This window comes from Poecilia formosa, unplaced genomic scaffold (genome assembly GCF_000485575.1).
Source record: "Poecilia formosa unplaced genomic scaffold, Poecilia_formosa-5.1.2 Scaffold19, whole genome shotgun sequence".
Lineage (NCBI taxonomy): Eukaryota > Metazoa > Chordata > Actinopteri > Cyprinodontiformes > Poeciliidae > Poecilia > Poecilia formosa.
Genome location: NW_006799958.1, coordinates 2,056,942 through 2,073,859, shown reverse-complemented (window position 1 = coordinate 2,073,859; position 16,918 = coordinate 2,056,942). Strand labels below are relative to the sequence as shown.

The 16,918-nt window shown below is 40.5% G+C and overlaps 1 protein-coding gene across 2 annotated transcripts in view; it reads right to left on the bottom strand.

Annotated features, from left to right (window-relative positions):
- itprid2 (ITPR interacting domain containing 2) overlaps nt 1-16,918 on the bottom strand; it is a 41,794-nt gene that overhangs the window by 2,256 nt on the left and 22,620 nt on the right. Inside the window, exons 11-21 of one of the 2 annotated variants that reach the window (XM_016669026.1) lie at nt 10,042-10,149; nt 9,336-9,714; nt 7,005-7,212; nt 6,493-6,544; nt 5,862-5,944; nt 1,386-2,948; nt 1,142-1,201; nt 870-994; nt 644-770; nt 483-548; nt 56-385 (exon numbers count right to left, since the gene is read on the bottom strand). In XM_016669026.1, coding sequence (XP_016524512.1) covers nt 56-385; nt 483-548; nt 644-770; nt 870-994; nt 1,142-1,201; nt 1,386-2,948; nt 5,862-5,944; nt 6,493-6,544; nt 7,005-7,212; nt 9,336-9,714; nt 10,042-10,149 — 3,101 coding nt within the window. The remainder of the gene's footprint in view (nt 1-55; nt 386-482; nt 549-643; nt 771-869; nt 995-1,141; nt 1,202-1,385; nt 2,949-5,861; nt 5,945-6,492; nt 6,545-7,004; nt 7,213-9,335; nt 9,715-10,041; nt 10,150-16,918) is intronic. The other variant, XM_007547223.2, reaches the window with a different exon arrangement.

Sequence of the window (16,918 nt, the reverse complement as noted above, 5' to 3'; positions counted from 1 at the left end):
AACGGTGGAACTGCCATCCAAGAAAAATTCAATCCTTCCAAGCTATCACTTTTACCTCTCTAATAAGCTGTTGAAAGTTGTCGGGTCTAAATTTCCCAGCCTCTCCTTCCCTCTCCGGTGCCTCATGTTCTTCTCCTTTTTCTCTCTCTACCTCTTCACCGTCTCTCTGACCCTCCTCCGCCTCCTCGGTGTGTGCGTTAGGCCGAGCAGGCGGGGCCGGGGTTATGTTGATTGATGCACGATACACTCCTTGACTCTGCTTGCCATCGTCTCCCTCCCTTCTGACCGGACTGGGCGAGCGGGTGGAGGGGAAGCTGGAGGGGCCGCGGCCGCCGTAGCACAGCTCTGATTGGAGGAAGAACTGCTCTCTGAGGAGGTCTGACACCTGGACAGACAGGAAATCAGACAGAAGATGCAGAATAGTCAAGCACAAAATGTTTTTGTCTTCATATCAGGGATTGAGAGTTATTTTGTGTGCTGACCGGCTCCATGGCTCTCAGTGCAGAGGCAGTGGACAGGCTGTCTACACTGCCCTCTCTATGAAGACCCTGAGAAAAACAAGATATGCATATGATGTTTGTGGACACAAACCATCTCAGGTCCAGTTTAGAATGTGTAACATATGTTTATTAAACTTCTGTACACATGTTCTTACTCTGAGGTTCGAGTGCGGCGTCAGCTCCATCAGTCTGTCCTCCAGCTGTTGCTCCAGCTCCTGGAGTTCCTCTCTGACCTGTGACCTCAGCGACTGAAGCTGCTCTGCCTCGATCCTGCAAAACAAGAAAAAGAAAGACAAACAAAAGAAAAAAACAAAGTCATGAACAGAAGGAAACAGCCAGGTTACTTCCGTGTTTGTTTCTGAGCGTCACCTGTCAGCAGGACTCAGGTGCTTGTAAACAACGGCCTGCTGGCGCATGATCGACAGCTCCAGGTCCATCATCTGATTGCGGAACATGTTCAGACTGCGTCTCTTCTGCTGGAACTCTGCCACAGACTGAAAGCAAAGATTCACAGCTTAAAGTATTCTTATAGTTTCCCTGTAATTGACAATTCTTGCCTTAGATGATCTAATTCACAGAAAGCCATTTATTTTCCTTGTTTTTTTGTTGTTTTTTTTAAGAAAAAGAGACATAAAATATACCTGCTGGCTGGTTGCAGCTGATCTGAGCTCACCAAACAAATCAGGAGAACTGATCCGGCTCTGGGGGAGGAAATAAAGTTAATGAGAAAAAAGGCAACAAGCTAATATGATATAAGAGGAGAGAAAGCCACGATTGGTAAATGTACAACCCATGGCTGTAATGTGACACTATTGTACCTCTAAAATTAGGAACAGGAACCAAGTTATTCTTTAGACAAACAGTCGATGACTGAGGAGGACCAACCTGACTGAGACTCTGAACCGTTCCCCTGATCTCGTGCAGAACCTTCCTCAGCTGCATCTCGGTGCTGGACGGGCTTCGTCCTGAACCTGGGGCTGCAGCAGGAGGGAGCCCGGGGTGAAGGTGTGTGTACCCGTGTGTACCGTAGTAAGGGAAACCAAACTGGTGCGCCGGAGGAGCAGCAGGGAAAGGCAGTGGATGGCTGACTGAGTGTTCTGGTAGGTGCATCGGAGGAGTTCCAGGAGGTAAGCAACCCAGATCGAAGTGTGGAGCTGAGGAGGAGTAAGGCTGATGCAAGTTGATGAGGCTGCCGTGCGGCGGGACTGGGGGGGTTGCAGGCTGGTGCAGACTGGTTAGACTGGAATAGTGATGCACTGGAGGGCTGTGATGATTAAAACCATAAGGAGGACTGGCGTAGTGGTAAGGAGGATAAGGGTAAGTAGCAGGACTGGGGAAAAGGTTGGGCTCTGAGCCCAGCATTGGAGCATTGTGTCTTGGGAACATCATGCGCCCAGAACCAGCACTTTGCTGGTTTTGGTTGGTGTTCAGCTGGAAGGGGTTGAGTTCATGATTACTGGATGACAGATCGGGAACACTCTGGGTGGTCCAGGAATGGTCCTGGTCTGGAGAGCCGTCAGGGGGAGGACTGGAGCTTTGCAGAGAATAAGACGACCGCATCAGATGGCGAGGGATGGCTTTAGGAGGAATGGCGTGCGGTGGGTTTTCTTTAGAGCCAGGGTTTATGATCAAAGTGGACACACAGTTGCTTTGCTCCTCTTCCTCTTTCTCCTCGTATTCCATTTGCTCTCCGTCCTCCTGAACGTATTTAATGGAGTACCTGGGTGGGGTACAGAACGCTTGGCCTTGACCAAACTGGATCCTGACAGAGGACACGACTTTAGGAGGTGAGAGGAGGGACAAAGGCAAGGAGGACGACCTTTGCATGGGGATCAAACCACGTCTACCTATTATTCCTCTGGGGGCTTGGGACGGGTTGTCGATCTGGATGCTCTTGTGCTGGCCCAACATCCTGAGCTGGTTCTGTTTGGCTCTACTCAGTGCCCTAAGAACCGGAGACGTTGGTGCGGAGAGAGCAGAATCAGTCTTTTTCTCGGCTCTCTCTGTGGCTCCTTCTGCATCGATCACAGTCAGGGGCTCAGTGTGCTGTGGCTGTTCTTCTGAAGTCAGCTGATTTTCAGTGTTTCCCACAACTGGTTGTGGTTCTTGCTCATAAGCAGACGTACTCTGGGTTTGATCTGGTTGTGGTTCCGTGTCTGGATCAGTTCTGTCCTTAATATCCAGTTGCTCCCCTTCCCCTGCGAGTCTGCTCGTGGGAAGGTGGTGAACTGCGTACCGTGGAACCTGCAACAAACTCTCTTCATGCACCGCCTCTTCCATGGAAGTACCACTCTGTTCCTTGGAAGGAGCGGAGGAGCCTGCCTCCTCCTCTCTGCCACCCAGAAGCTCAAACGCAGGCTGGTCACACGGCTGAGGTGTGGCTACGTCTTGTGATGGGTGTGACGTGACAGTGGTCTCACTGTCACAGCTGTCACAACTCTCCTGCACCTAGTTAGGAACACATAAAATTCATACTTTAGACATCTGCTGAAAGAGGTACTTGGATCCCAGTACAATAACATTCAACAGTATGTCAACGTAACAGAAAAAAAAAAAGTTCTTTATTGCTAGACTGAAGTTGCACCCTCACATTTCTACAATTTGACATATAAAAATGTAGTTAATGTAGTAATGTTAATTATTCTTGACTGCGAAGAGAAACTCTCCTGATTTGGTGTTCAAGAATGTCTTTTAATCAATCTGTTCCTGTGTGTCTACAGTAATTACTGCGTCACTGGTCTCATGTCAAGGCCCAGTCTATCTCATAAATCATTCACCCGCCTCTAGAAAAAAGGTCAAGTTAAACCCTCTGTCCTTGGTAGCTATAAACGCATCTCCAATTTATTAAAAGATTTTAGAGAGGAGTGAGGTAAAGCAGGCAACGTTTTCTTTAAATAGAAATATCCTTTTTGATCGATTTTGTTTTCATCTCTTCTCAGCAACTCTAATGATCCTTTGATTCAAATGTCATGTTGTACTGCTGCATGACTTGATCAGATCATCCTCTATAGGCTGAGGCATCAGTGTACCAGGATCCAGTCTAGAGTTGTTCATGAGTGTCTGACTTATCAGTTTCTGGAGCCATTTCAATTTTAAATATGTTTAAGTCTGCTAAATCAAAGCATACCCATCATGGGGTCCGAGCTTTTTTGGTGTAGAGTCTCAGCCATTCGCACATTTTAGGACCCTTAAAGATATCTCATATTACTACTAAGGATATATTGTTTAAATAATATGTTGCATTTATTACATTAGGTCCTTAAACTATGGTAGTTACATGGTTCAGAATTGAAGACATACAGATTGGGTTCCACTGTGCCAAGGTCAGGACAAAATTATGTGTTTATTTAACTAAGATTTAACACTTCTGACTAAGTTGTCCAGAGCCTACTGGCTGCGCCACAAAACAAGGCAACCCTCGCCAAAAAACAAAACAAAAACAAAAGCTTTCCACCACAATAGATCCTGTACTTTGAAACTTTACATCAGGGTGATGCCAGTATAGAATAGTAGAGATCATGAAGTGAATACACGTCAATCGATTAAATATTTTGAAACTGTATTGATTGTTTCATCGACAAGTTGACACTTTCTTTCAGTAAACAACTTTAGCTTAGTTAATGAATACCAAAAGATGTCGTGTGAAGGTTCAAATGATGCAAGACTGACTGTTTCTCTTTTACTTGCATTTTACCACAAACTGGACGGACTGCACCTGTCAGCCTTCAGCTTTGCTCTCAACATGTTAAGACTAGCAGTTTGGCACATCTGCGACAAAGAATTAAAAGCTTACTGCTGTCTGTGTGAAACTGGATTAATAAGCATTCACAGTAGTGTTGCAGATTTTGAACAAAATCTTTACACTCACATATGGCTTGATGAAATGTTGCAGGGAGTTTTTTTTACCTTATACATACAGAAATGGACATAAATAAATCCTCGAACCTTCTTTGAGTATACATTTCCTTGACAATACATTCACACTGTCATATTTTCTCACCTTATAACCACCCAGTGGATTTCACACCAACAAAAAGTAGAATATAGCTGAAGTTCTTCCACCTGCAGGATCTCTGCAGCTCCTCCAGAGTTACCATTAATCTCTAAGCTGCTTCTCTGATTATTGATCTCCTGGCCTGACGTGGAACGGCATGTCTAGGTAGATTTGTAGCCCTGCCAAATTATTTTCACTTAGATATTGTTTACAACCTACTCCTGCTTTAAACTTCTTTAACATTTTTCTCCGTCCGCTGTGTTCCTCGATGCTCTGAGGCCTTCACACAACAGCGCAGTTCAAACTGAGAACACTACAATTTGATAAACTCATTTAGAGGTACCAGAATAAAGAGAGCTAAAAAGAAACGCACGCCATCCTTTCTGACAATGTTAAAATATAGCTTTAAAATACCATAAAAACCACTAATTATTTTACATCTAATTCAAAATGACATGTGACGTGTTGGTCTACAGATAAAACCGCCATCAAATGAAAAAAAAAGAAAGAAAAAAAAAAGGAAATTGTGGCTGAATTTTTGTAAGATGCAAAAATATACCTTTGTTTGGCACTGCATTTGATTGTGTGTATTAACTTTAAGATGATTATACTACCGTATTTTTCTGACTATAAGCCGCTACTTTTCCCCCCACGCTTTGAACCATGCGGCTCAAAAGCCCGATGCGGCTTTTCTGTGGATTTTTCTTCAACCACCAGGGGGCGCTTTAGCAGGAAGTGAATCATTAGAAGTCAAAATTTGAAATCAAAGAAGAAAGTGCTAATTTTCATTTAGAACAAGCACATGCTAGCAGCAGGCACGGCGAAGAAATGTTTTCAAACTCATATGATGCAGCTTTTTAAGTTGATCGATCTGGTAGTACAGGAGGGAAATAGAGCCGCTGCACGTAAGGTAGGCGTGAACAAAACCATGGTTCGGCTTTGGAGACGCAGGGCTGCGTCCTTGTGAAAACCGAGAGCTGTGGAGATACCAGCGGCTTATAACCTTGTGCGGCTTATATGTGCGTTTCCATCTCCCCCCAAGCCCCTTTTAAAAATGTGTAGGTGCGGCTTATAGTAAGGTGCGCTCCATAGTCTGGAAAATACGGTAGCTATTGTTCAGAGTGTAAGCAATCTTTTACTGCAGCTCTATGTAGAGCAGTGCTTCCCAACCCTGGTCCTCAAGGCACAGTGCCCTGCATGTTTCATACGTTTCCCTGCTTTAATGCACCTCATTCAGCTGACTGCAGTTCAACAAACACCTGTTAACTGAAATCACCTGGGCTGAAGCAAGGAAACAGCTAAAACAACACTGATATAGAGGTACAGAGTGAAGAGAAGAACAAAGTCCAAATAAAAGTTAAACCAACCTTAAGGTAGCTGCTGGAGTCACCAGAAGGCTCCTCAGCAAAGCCACTGCTGTCAGACTGCTGACTAACAGTCCTTGACAGGTCTAAGGAAAAAAAGGAATACATATTATCTCTGTTGTACTCCAACCTGCAGGTGGCAGTGTAGAGCTATGAATAATGAAAGCAGTACAGAGACACTAGGACACAGGACAATCTGTCCTTGAAAGCATCTAAAGGAAACAGGAAACAGGAAAACATTAATGATATTGCAGTTTATTGGAAAAATGCTAATTCATCAAGCTTTATGGGTTCTCAAGGCCAGAATTTGCTACATTCGCAAACATGGCATTTTAAATCACAGATTTATATTGTTGGGCTTTTAAGATATGCTTATCTTTTTTTTAAAGTCAATTTTAGATTAAAAGTAATAAAACACAGGTTAAAAGGGAATGTTTTATATTAATCAAATCAGGCAAAAACTAGACCTAATGTATGTTTTAAAAATAAAGCTCCAAGTAACAAGCATTTAAAATATTAAATATTTAAAATACCAATTAGTATGAATGCTTTATACAAAGAGAAAAGCATTATAGCTAAAAATAAAAGAGACAAACTAATTATGTAAGCTCAGAATGAATGTACTAGAACCAACCTGTGATTCTGGATGTTCTGGATGGCAGGGCTTCATCGTCATTAGTCTGAATCTAAACAGGCGAGGGATATTTGAAAGTAAGATAAACAATAAAGAATGTTTTAATTACTGAACAAATACAGATATACACTGACTCAACATGCTTGCACATATTGTATCATTCTTTTCTGGTCAGAAAACAGAATTAATCAGCTGATTTTTCTTCTACAGATGGACAGTAATTATCTCAGTCCCAGTGGTGATCTGAAAACCCTGCTTTCACTTTAGCTCAGTTGTTGTGTAAGAAGGCAATTTTGCCTTTATTTGCATTCATTTGCCTGGGAGAGTAGCTTTGCAGGCTTAGTTGAGTGACCACAGGAGAGCAGATGAAAATAAGATGGTCTGGTAAAAGGCCTAAGTGATGTCATTGGGCCACCTGTGCGTGGGAAGAGGTTACCCTTTGAATGACAAAAAAAGAAAAGAAAAAAAAAGCAGTATGAGGAAGGTAGGAGGAACACAGGAAATCCCCATACCTCTTCCATGTCGAATGAGTCTGCATTCTCCGTGCGAAGCTGGGCGAGTAAAGGCGGGGCAAGCTTGGAGAGAGCTTTCTCAGGGGTGGAGGTGAGGTCGGTCTCATCTTTGGCCACCTGGTCACCTTCCTCCTCTGCTTTCTGATGGGTTGTGTGAAGGTCAGCTGAATCTGGCTGGTGTTCTGGTCCAGTGCTGCTCTGTTCAGGACTGATAGGTGGATGAATGTTAACATAGTCACTCCGTTGTTGTCAACCTGGCGCACTGAGCTACTTTTATGTTCAATCTAAGTGTCACTTTAAATACACTGCTCACAAAACTTTAGGGACATTTGGCTTTCAGGCAGCCTGGTAAGAACCAGCCCCTTGTTGCTTTGCTTCATGCAGAAAACCTGGACTCTCGAGAAACAATCCTGGAGCTGTAGACTCTGTTGAAGTTTTAAATTTTACCCAATGACTAGTGTTTGGCTGTGACGTATGTAATGTGCCATCTCGACACTATGAAGCTTACCGGAAATTGCCTGCGCTGTAAACAACCATCCTCTGCTGCGACAAGAGAAATGTCGAGCTGAAGTAGACAGCTGTTAATATTAAATTAATGTTTGGAAATAACACTGACTGAACAGCTTTGTTCACTTCCTCCAATTACAATTATAAAACTGCACAAAAAAAAAATAAAAAATCAAGCCCATCATTCATAACAGCTTCTTTTATTCACCGATTGGCTCATTTCAAATTCTACTGGAGAAATCCACTTTATGAAATTATGTAGGAAGGTGATGTCCAGGGTATCTTTTGGGTGAAAATTGTGGAAAAAATAAAAAGTACACACTACAATTACTCTACATGGCAGTAGAGTAATCATAGAGGAAACATAAATCAATGTCTCCATAATGCGTCATGTGGCCAACTTTAGTTCTGGAGAAAGTGCAGGCCTCTCCATTCGAGGTACCCCAGTTTCCAGCAGCGGTTCCCTCATTATGTGACCTTGATGACCTGAAGCATTCCTGTCCATGAAGATGAAATCAGGCCTGGGTTGTTCATGCAGGGACACACTGACTGGCTAAATGATTTTATTCAGGTAGTATTGGCTTATCACTGTTCCCGTCACAAAGTGTAGGTGTTAAGGCAGAAAAAGGCCCGGACACCTGTAGAAGGATATTTTCCATGTAGCCATAAATGGAAAATCAGCTGTGACTCAGTGGTGTACATAAATATGACCAGCTGGGTCAGACTGGACAGAACTGCAGCAGATAACTAGCCGTTTTATCTGCCAGATGTAAGTGCATATTGTTCAGAATAATGCTCAGACAATGTATATTGATAATAAAGTGATTCACTTGAGTATCTATTTAGGTCACCCACCACCTAGGCAATGCATTGAATCATGCTAAGCATCAGTGATAGTGCAAGAAATAACAACAGAACCAAAACACTGTGTTCCTCTTGTTTGACATCGTTCTATAGTATAGGACTAAGATCTAAATGTTAGAACATTTTCCTAGATTTTATGAAAAGTGTATGTTCTTAATTATATAGGAATAAATTTAAATATCATTGGAAAAAAAAGATGAAAAATGTATTTGAATTTGTATAAATTCAGGTGTGACGCATTCTAGCTGGTCTAACGCGAATTATCGTTATCAGAGTCCTTTCTGTCAGGAGGACATCAACTCTCCAAGGATTATTTACATTTTTCAGGAAGATCAAATTATAAACAGCTATATGTTCGGGACTAAAACAAGTACAGTGATTTCCAGACTATTGACCACACCTGGCTTTAAGCTAACTTTAACAAGAGGAAATAAATACATATATAGGTCACACTTGTCTACAGGCTGCTGGTGTCCATATTTTAAAATGAGATATTTACCCAGAAGATTTGTTTAACTTTTAATAAAACACGTACAAATACGAAACATAAGTGCTTTTCCTAACATTGCATGTAACACAGCTGCTTAAAAAGAAAAAAACAGCAGCCTAGCAGGAAAAAAATTATTGATCCCCATCTTCATCTTCCTCCTGCACACTAAAAAAACTAAAATCATCTTCTTCAGTGTCTGAACTGAACAACGTCACACAGACTTCCAAAGTCCGTATCAATGCCACTTTTGTCTCAAAGTAAAGTCACCATTTATTTATTTATATAGATTTATAATTTATTGAGAGGCACCTGTGTATGAATGACATCCTGCTGTTCTTACAAAATAAACTAAATAATGAACATGTACTAAATCTTTACACTTTGAGGCATCGTTTAAAATTTCAACACAATTTAAAAAGGCATTTTTCCCCTCATTCTCATTTATTGAATATCTAAGAAGCATGGCCTACCTGCTCTCCATTAGCCGATCGCTCTCGCCGCCTCCATTGGTTTCCTCCGTCACAGTAGCTAAGGTGAAATTATCTTTCCTGCGCATGTGTTTCTGGCTGACCATCTCCACCTGGTGGTCAGAGCTGGCGCAGTCGTGATCCTTACCGCTACGAGTGCGGTCGTTGACACGTGCGGCATCGGGGGAAGCAGCGTGTCCGTTCAGCTGTGTGGGCTCGTTTGGCGAGGCCCCCTCTGGAGACTCTGCGGTCGATCCGAGCAAGTTCTGTTTGCTAATTTTCTTCATGAGTTTAGCAAACTGCCTGACTGAGTTAGTCCTCCTCAGAGTAGCCGGATCTTTACCGGCACCTCCTTGTTGTTCTCCTTTTTCTCCTTCTCCACCTGAGAGAGGTATATCACGACATCAATAATAATTAAAAAATAATAATAATAATAATGTCAGCTCTGTTTTATAATTTATTTTGTCAAGTGAAAAGTAAACGGTTCTATTTAACTGATGGTACATATAAGTTCATAATTTCAGAAGAAAAAAAAAACAGATTACGACTTTTTATTATTTATAATATACAAGTCAATACTTAATCCAATAAAAGTGCACTGTGAATGCCAAATACTGAGTGTTGAAGTTGTCTTGGACAGACGGTTATTTGGCATAACGATGTTTTTTTGACAAGTGAAGAAAAACCTAAGTGTGGTTGCACGGCTCACCTTGATCCTTGCAGGTTAATCTGTTGACAGGTTGTCCAGAAACGTTACTGTAGATCTGGAAGAACTCATTGGCAACCGACGTCAAGACCTCAATCTGTCGGAAACGACCTGAAACACAGCAAAACAAAGACAAGGTCAAATCAGAACAACAGAAATTAAATTTAAAACGAAAAAAAAAAAAAAAAAGCCAATGGCTACTGGTTTGGTTAATCTGACCAACTCTACAGTTAAACTGCAGCAGAATATGGTGGCTTGTAAGCTGTCCTTTAGGACGCCGGTACATGTTGACATACCTGTCACTTCCAGATGCGTCTGCTGCTTTCTCACGGTGCCAATTCTCCATGATACCACATAAGAAATATGTTCCACTGCTTAACTTGTGAACCCAGCAGCACAAATGACCTGGGATCTTTTTTACACTGGCCAACTAGAATAAAGAGGTCAAAGGCTTGCAAAAACATTCATCTCACCACGAAAGCCCCAGCAGCAGCCGGCACTGAGCACAAGGAGCATTATTAAATGACTTCAGACTGATGGTAGAAACCACTAATCAATTCTCTGCAGCCTCAGCATGAAAACTTTTCCACTCTTTGCTGTCAAAGTTTTGGAAACAGCATTACAGCCTTGGTTTTGTCTTACTTACAGACCGACAAGAGGAGCAAGTAAGCATATTTTGCTGTTGTGGCCCATGCGCCTCAAAGTTGTGCATGTTAGCCGCTTTTCAGTTCAGGATATTAGTAAGGACGGTTGATGTGAGTTATTGGTGCTGTAGGGTATCAACTACAGAAGTCTGTGCAGAAAGTCAGAGACCAGCGGTTTCAGGAAACTGCAAAGCAACAACTGAGACGAAAAGTTAAAAACAACTTTAGTGCTGCTCAATTATTTGGTGCAGATCCAAAACAAGCATGTGCATTTGATTTTTGGTCGATGAGATGATGGAAGAAGAGATATTTTCCTAACTTTTTGGGACTTATAGGATTATAGAAACCTTCGTAGCAAACATTGGATTACCTATAGAAGTGGGAGATATGGACTGAAAGTTTTATGATATTTTGTGGTAATATTGTGATAAGAAAACTGCTTTTTTTTTCTTTTTTTTTTTAGGTAATTAAGAGAAACCTACTCACTAGTAATACGCTTCTTTAGGACATCGGTCACATGCAGAAGTATTATTTGTAGTAATAATCATATTTTCAAATTTATTGATATGTAATTTTCCTTGGAAAATACTGAAACTAAATCCTGACAATACAGATAGTTTTGTAGGTTTTTAAACAATTGGAATTTATCATAACAAATCAATATGGTTATCATGATAATTTATCACAATAAATGATAAACCGTACAATAAATGCCCACCCATAATTACCAATATGCTCTTAAATACTTGCTTGTGCAGTTAGCTACTTTGTACTTTGGCTTTGATTAAGAAAGCAATGCATCGTGACCTTTAATTAGTGATAAAACATTAAATAACCAATTCAATAATAAAACTCCTCGCTGCTATCCTAGGCATAAGTCACGCTCAAGTCTAACCTCTAAATGTATTATTTTACGAGACCGGAACAAAGAGTCAACTGAGTAATTCAAGATTACATCATGACACTTCCTGGAGGCAGATTATTATATATTGTAAACGAACGCCTTCCTATTGGTCTATTTTTACACATTCCACAAGTGAGAGTTTTGAGATTCGGTGACACTCTGCTGCAAAAGGCTCAGTGTGGAATTAAAGACAGACGTCAGAGCCGCTCCCCTCTGCTTCCTCCTCCCGGGGTTGTGTAAGCTGCACCGTCACTGTCATCTCTAACAGGATAATGACTTGCATGCTTTCCTGCCATCTCTCCCCCTCTTCTTCCTCCTCCCCTTCCTCCTCCCCTTCATACCCAACTGTTTAAACACTTGTCAGTCGGTTATGAAATGCTGACTTCTGTCTTCTGTCGCCCTCTGAAACCTTGCGACACGGTTCAGTGTCGTCACCTGGAAGGGAGCAGTGCTCTTGCATATTCTGACTTTAAAGTCCAAAACAAAAATATTCCTTGTTGTTGGCATGCAGCTTTTACCTGATGCTGCAATCATAATGCCCTGATGCTTAAAGTTTGAAAAGTGCAACATGCCTTTGTGTTGAGCCCCCTTTAGCCAATACTCTGTAGGAAAAAAAAGGCATTCAGACAAATGCTGAGGTCCATTGTTTTAAATTGATGAGCACATGTGCTGAAAATGCCAATAAAAAGTAAGTAAGGAAAAAAATAATAAAAAATGCTTTATCTAAATCTCTACACCATAATCCCAGTTTGTTTAGGGAAAGTGAACCTCGATCTAAAGTAAACTTCAGTACCTTCCATAAAAAAGTACCAACTTTTTTTTAAATATAGATATAACACATCTATATTTTAGAAATGGCTATCTGAAATAAAATGTTTTAGTTTTGTTAAACTTTTTTATATTTTGTCAGTTTTTTTTTAGATTCTCTAGGGATTTTGTTAGATTTTTACTTTAAAAAAATAATTTGCAGATATTTTAGATTTTTCAGTTTTGTGTAGTTGGATTTTTTTAAAAATATTTTGCATGTTTTATTTTAAGATTTGCAGGATTTATTCCATTTTTCAATGTATTTATTCAATACAAAATAACATATTTTATTTCTCTTTATTGCATTGAAAACTAAATGCATTTCTTGTTTAAAGTATTTTCTACAAATAGCAACATCCTATAGAAGAAAATGTATTTCTCCTCTTTTAGCAAATGTTTTATGTTTTTCTCTGGTTTAAAAACTAAAAATCAAATGGAGGTTCTTTAAAAATGACCACAAATGTCCTGCTGTAGATATTTATCAAAAAATTTAACGTTCTCTTTGCACAAAACGTTTGTTAGCTCCATCCAACCTTCCAAATCTGATTATTTTCCAATACTACAAAACCCACAGACAACCCAAAAGAACTCACCAAGTAACCTGGTAATCCACTTAACTTCAGCAGAATGGTCTTTTTTCTTTAATTACAATTCCAGCAAGGAGTTAAAGGCTAAAAAATCAAACAAAAACTAATATAAAAAAAGCATTCTCTTGACTCCAACCTCAGCAGGTGAAGAAAGGAGGAGATCAAGCTGTTAAAAAATGTTATATTTCATAAGTTGGTAGATCAAACCAGGAATAAAAGGAGCCTGGACTTGAAACACTGGGACACAAATAAGATCCAATATCTTTTGCTACAAATGACAGGCTAACTGGAATATGTTTTCACCAGACTCGACTATTAATATTCCTACTTTGTATTTGTTTCTCTGGTACGAAAAAAGCTGTTATTGGTATGTCACAGTTGTATCCCTCACATGCACAGCTGGTTTTGTGTGATAATAGTAATACAGCGCGTTTCCTTCTGACTGCTGACTCTGCATTAATGCTCATTCTGGGGATCTTTTCACAGGAAATGAGGGATAAGCCACAAAGACACGTACTCCGTCTTTTTTCCCTCTTCATCCTGGGGGGATTTTTTTTTTCTAATGGTGAGAACAGGGCTTACGTAACAAACAACACACACACAGACATGTGTCTGTGTGTGCGTTTGGGATCCAGGGAACCAATGGAAGAGTATGAGAATGCTTCCAGAAACTACACACAGATCTCAGAGAAGCAGTTCTGTCCAGAACAGTTTCTTGAAGTTAGCAATGCTATCAAGCCAATCGCAAGGTCAGGCATCGACTATCAATTTACAAACCTTTCATTTTCAACTGTGTCCAGGATGCTAGCCAACAAGAGTTAATATTCATTTCAAGGTCCGAGTCAATAATCATGTGAAGCGTGAGAGAAGCAAGCAGCACAAGACAGCTGAGAACCCAGCTAACAGTTGCTAAAGAGTGACGGCGCCACGTCTGGACATCAACGCTTAATGCGGTGAAGATTTATGATTTGCTCAGCGAAGCAGAGGATATCCAGAGAAAAGTTGTATAAGGCCAGAAACTTAGAGACTTAACAAACCGGCAACCTGAAGAGAGATAATTTACAATAGTGGGGAAACAATAACTGTAATTTCCTACTGATTTATCTCATCTTATTTTTTATTCATGCCTTTTTTTTATATAAACCAGGTCCATCTTCCACTGAGATCAGAAACTTATTTTTCAGGGGACACCTAGCCAAGGTAACAGGTATTCAAATCAAAACTACATAAATACTGGGACACAATGCACAAACAGTAAATTAAAACACCAAAGCTGTACTTATTACATGCAGGAGACACTACATGTGAACAGGAGGTGCAAAGTAGAGGTGCACCAATAAATCGGCCCCGATTTCCTTAGTTGTGGGTGATCGGCGGATAGTTGCATGAAAAATCTGCCAATCTTTTCTACTTCCACAAAGATCTGAAAAACAGTCACTGCCCCTTTTTGCTCCGTCGTGGGAGATGCTGACTGACAGACCTTCCCACCTGGTCACATCTGCAAATATGCTGTTAACAATAGTCACTCTGTTGTTGTCAACCTAGCAACTTTTACAACAACAAAAAAAATCGTTATCTGTCAAAATAAAAATCAGCAGGTTGGGCTTTTTAAAGATCCGTGATTGGCCAGAAAATTCCAATCGGTGCATCCTTCATCCAAACTATTGCCATTAGAGGGGACAAGACGCATCGCAGCATCCTCAGCAACAACAATGCTGAAAACTACCGAATATAATCCATATTAATTTGTTATAATGGCTGCACATTGTAAAAAGAATACAAAGAGATCACAAAAAATCCCTGAACTTCTGAGGCAAAATCTTTTTGAACTTCCTGCAAAAGCCAGCTGTACTGCAGTACCAACATTAGTTTGTCCATAAACAAGTTGAGACGGTGTCATGGAGAGGTACCTCCACGTCAAAGTGTGGGAACTTGTGTTGATTAGCCAGAGGCAATAAAACTGTGGTTAGCTCCATGAAAATAAATAGGGTCCAAAACACGAGCCTCAGCGTCAAACAATAAGGTAAAAAGGCAATTTCTCTGCACTCTGCTTTGTTTGGATCCTAAACCATAAAATATGTGAATGTATGGGTATATTCTGTGCTTGCACCAAAGAAGATGCAGACACCTCAGACAAAGAGTCCCTGTGTCATGAACTTGTAGAAATGAGTAGAAATCACCAGAGCCCTGAATGCCTAAGGTCAGTGCGTGAGAGCTGGACATCAGTATGCAGTCTGATAACATGATAATGTTCTAAATATAAAGCTTTCTCAAACAATAACTTATCAGTTTCTAAACACACTGCAGTGCTATTTCTGGCTGAATAGACGAGAGCCCACTTGCTCAGGGCAACTAAATGAAAACCCAAACAAAACAAAACAAAACAAAACAAAACAAAACAAAGCATCATTTCATTTAACATATCAGCACTGCAGATCTGAAATGCAGTCATACCACAGATTGTATCTCCACTTAAGCAGGTCTCAAAATACAGCTTTTACACATAAAAAAAAATAAAAAAAAAATAAAAATTCTAGTTGCTATTTTGAGTGTAACTAAATATATACCGGGGCACCTACACAGAGTTTTAATTTCCCGTCAAACAAGCAGTCAAATGTTTGTGAGCATCTTCCTCTTCCGCTCTTTCCTGAACAGGTCATTAAAAAAACGGTGCAGTCATTCAATAATTTAATTCTGGGACTTATGACTGGCTCCATTCACTCTTCTGTCATTTGCTACATTAAGTAAACATGCTTTGTCATTTGTTAGCCATGGCAATCAGAGAACCAGATGAAAAATAACCACACCCGTTCTGCTCTACCAGCTCGTTTGTTCAACAAATCCAGCAGTGAGGATTGACTGACCTTTGACCAACTGGACAAATCTGTACCCTGGAAGGTCTGTTTAGAAGTGATACCGCAGGCCACTGATAAAAAGAGAAAGTTTTCTGAGCCAGCTCAACAACCTACACTGCATCATCATGCTGATAAGTCAGATTCATGTTCCTAGACATCTAAGGTTGTTGAGTGATTTAGTATCAGTGTGTCAAAAGATCATGAAATAAACGTGATAGAGTGGTTTCTATTGGACAAGATTGTGCTACATCAGCTCCCAACAGCTGACCAGTTGCTTTGCAAGCTAATAAAACATCTACATTTTCATTACATTTGCAAGACCCAGCAACAAAAAAAAGAAATTCTGAGGTCAAACTGGAAAAATTCACAGATTAATATGCAGGACCTTAGAATGCCACAAGGCAACGGCTGAGAGTTAAAAGCTGAACACTAATAAAAGCGAGCCAGGCCGAAGCCATTTTTGGCAGATTGTGTTGCTGTTAACAGATGCACCTCACAGCTGGAGAGGCCGAGCTGGGATTTGTTTTCACAGCTGGAAATTCTCCAGTGAGATGCATAGCTCACGTGCTCGGCGGGCAGGACATTACGTTCAAAGAAAGAGACGGTGGTGTGGATTCTCAGCCGTCCAGGACAGGACAATCCTACGGGCTTCAATAAAAGGCAACTGGACTTCTTATCTTTTTCCTTGAAAATAAGAACCCAAGTTCAACTGCCATGTTCGTAATCCTTTAAAGAAATAACTCTTTGTCTGCTGGACAAATGTCACGCTAGTTTTCCCCATTAACATTTCCGTAGTAAAAACTCTCCTTTAATGTTCTTAGGAACCTTTTTGAAATGCTCAAATAAATTACAATTTTGATGTTATTCTAATTTATTAAGTTGCATCTGTATATTTGTTCATTTTTGTCCATTATGAGATACAGCTTTCTTTTACAACATGTGATGCCACATAGGCTAGGAGCAAGCTTAAGTCCAGCTGCTTCCTTTTTCACATCTAGGCATCTTTATTTTAGGATGCTAAAAGTTATAGACAGCAAAGCAACCAAATATTAAATATCAGAAAGACGAAAACTCATTTGACCA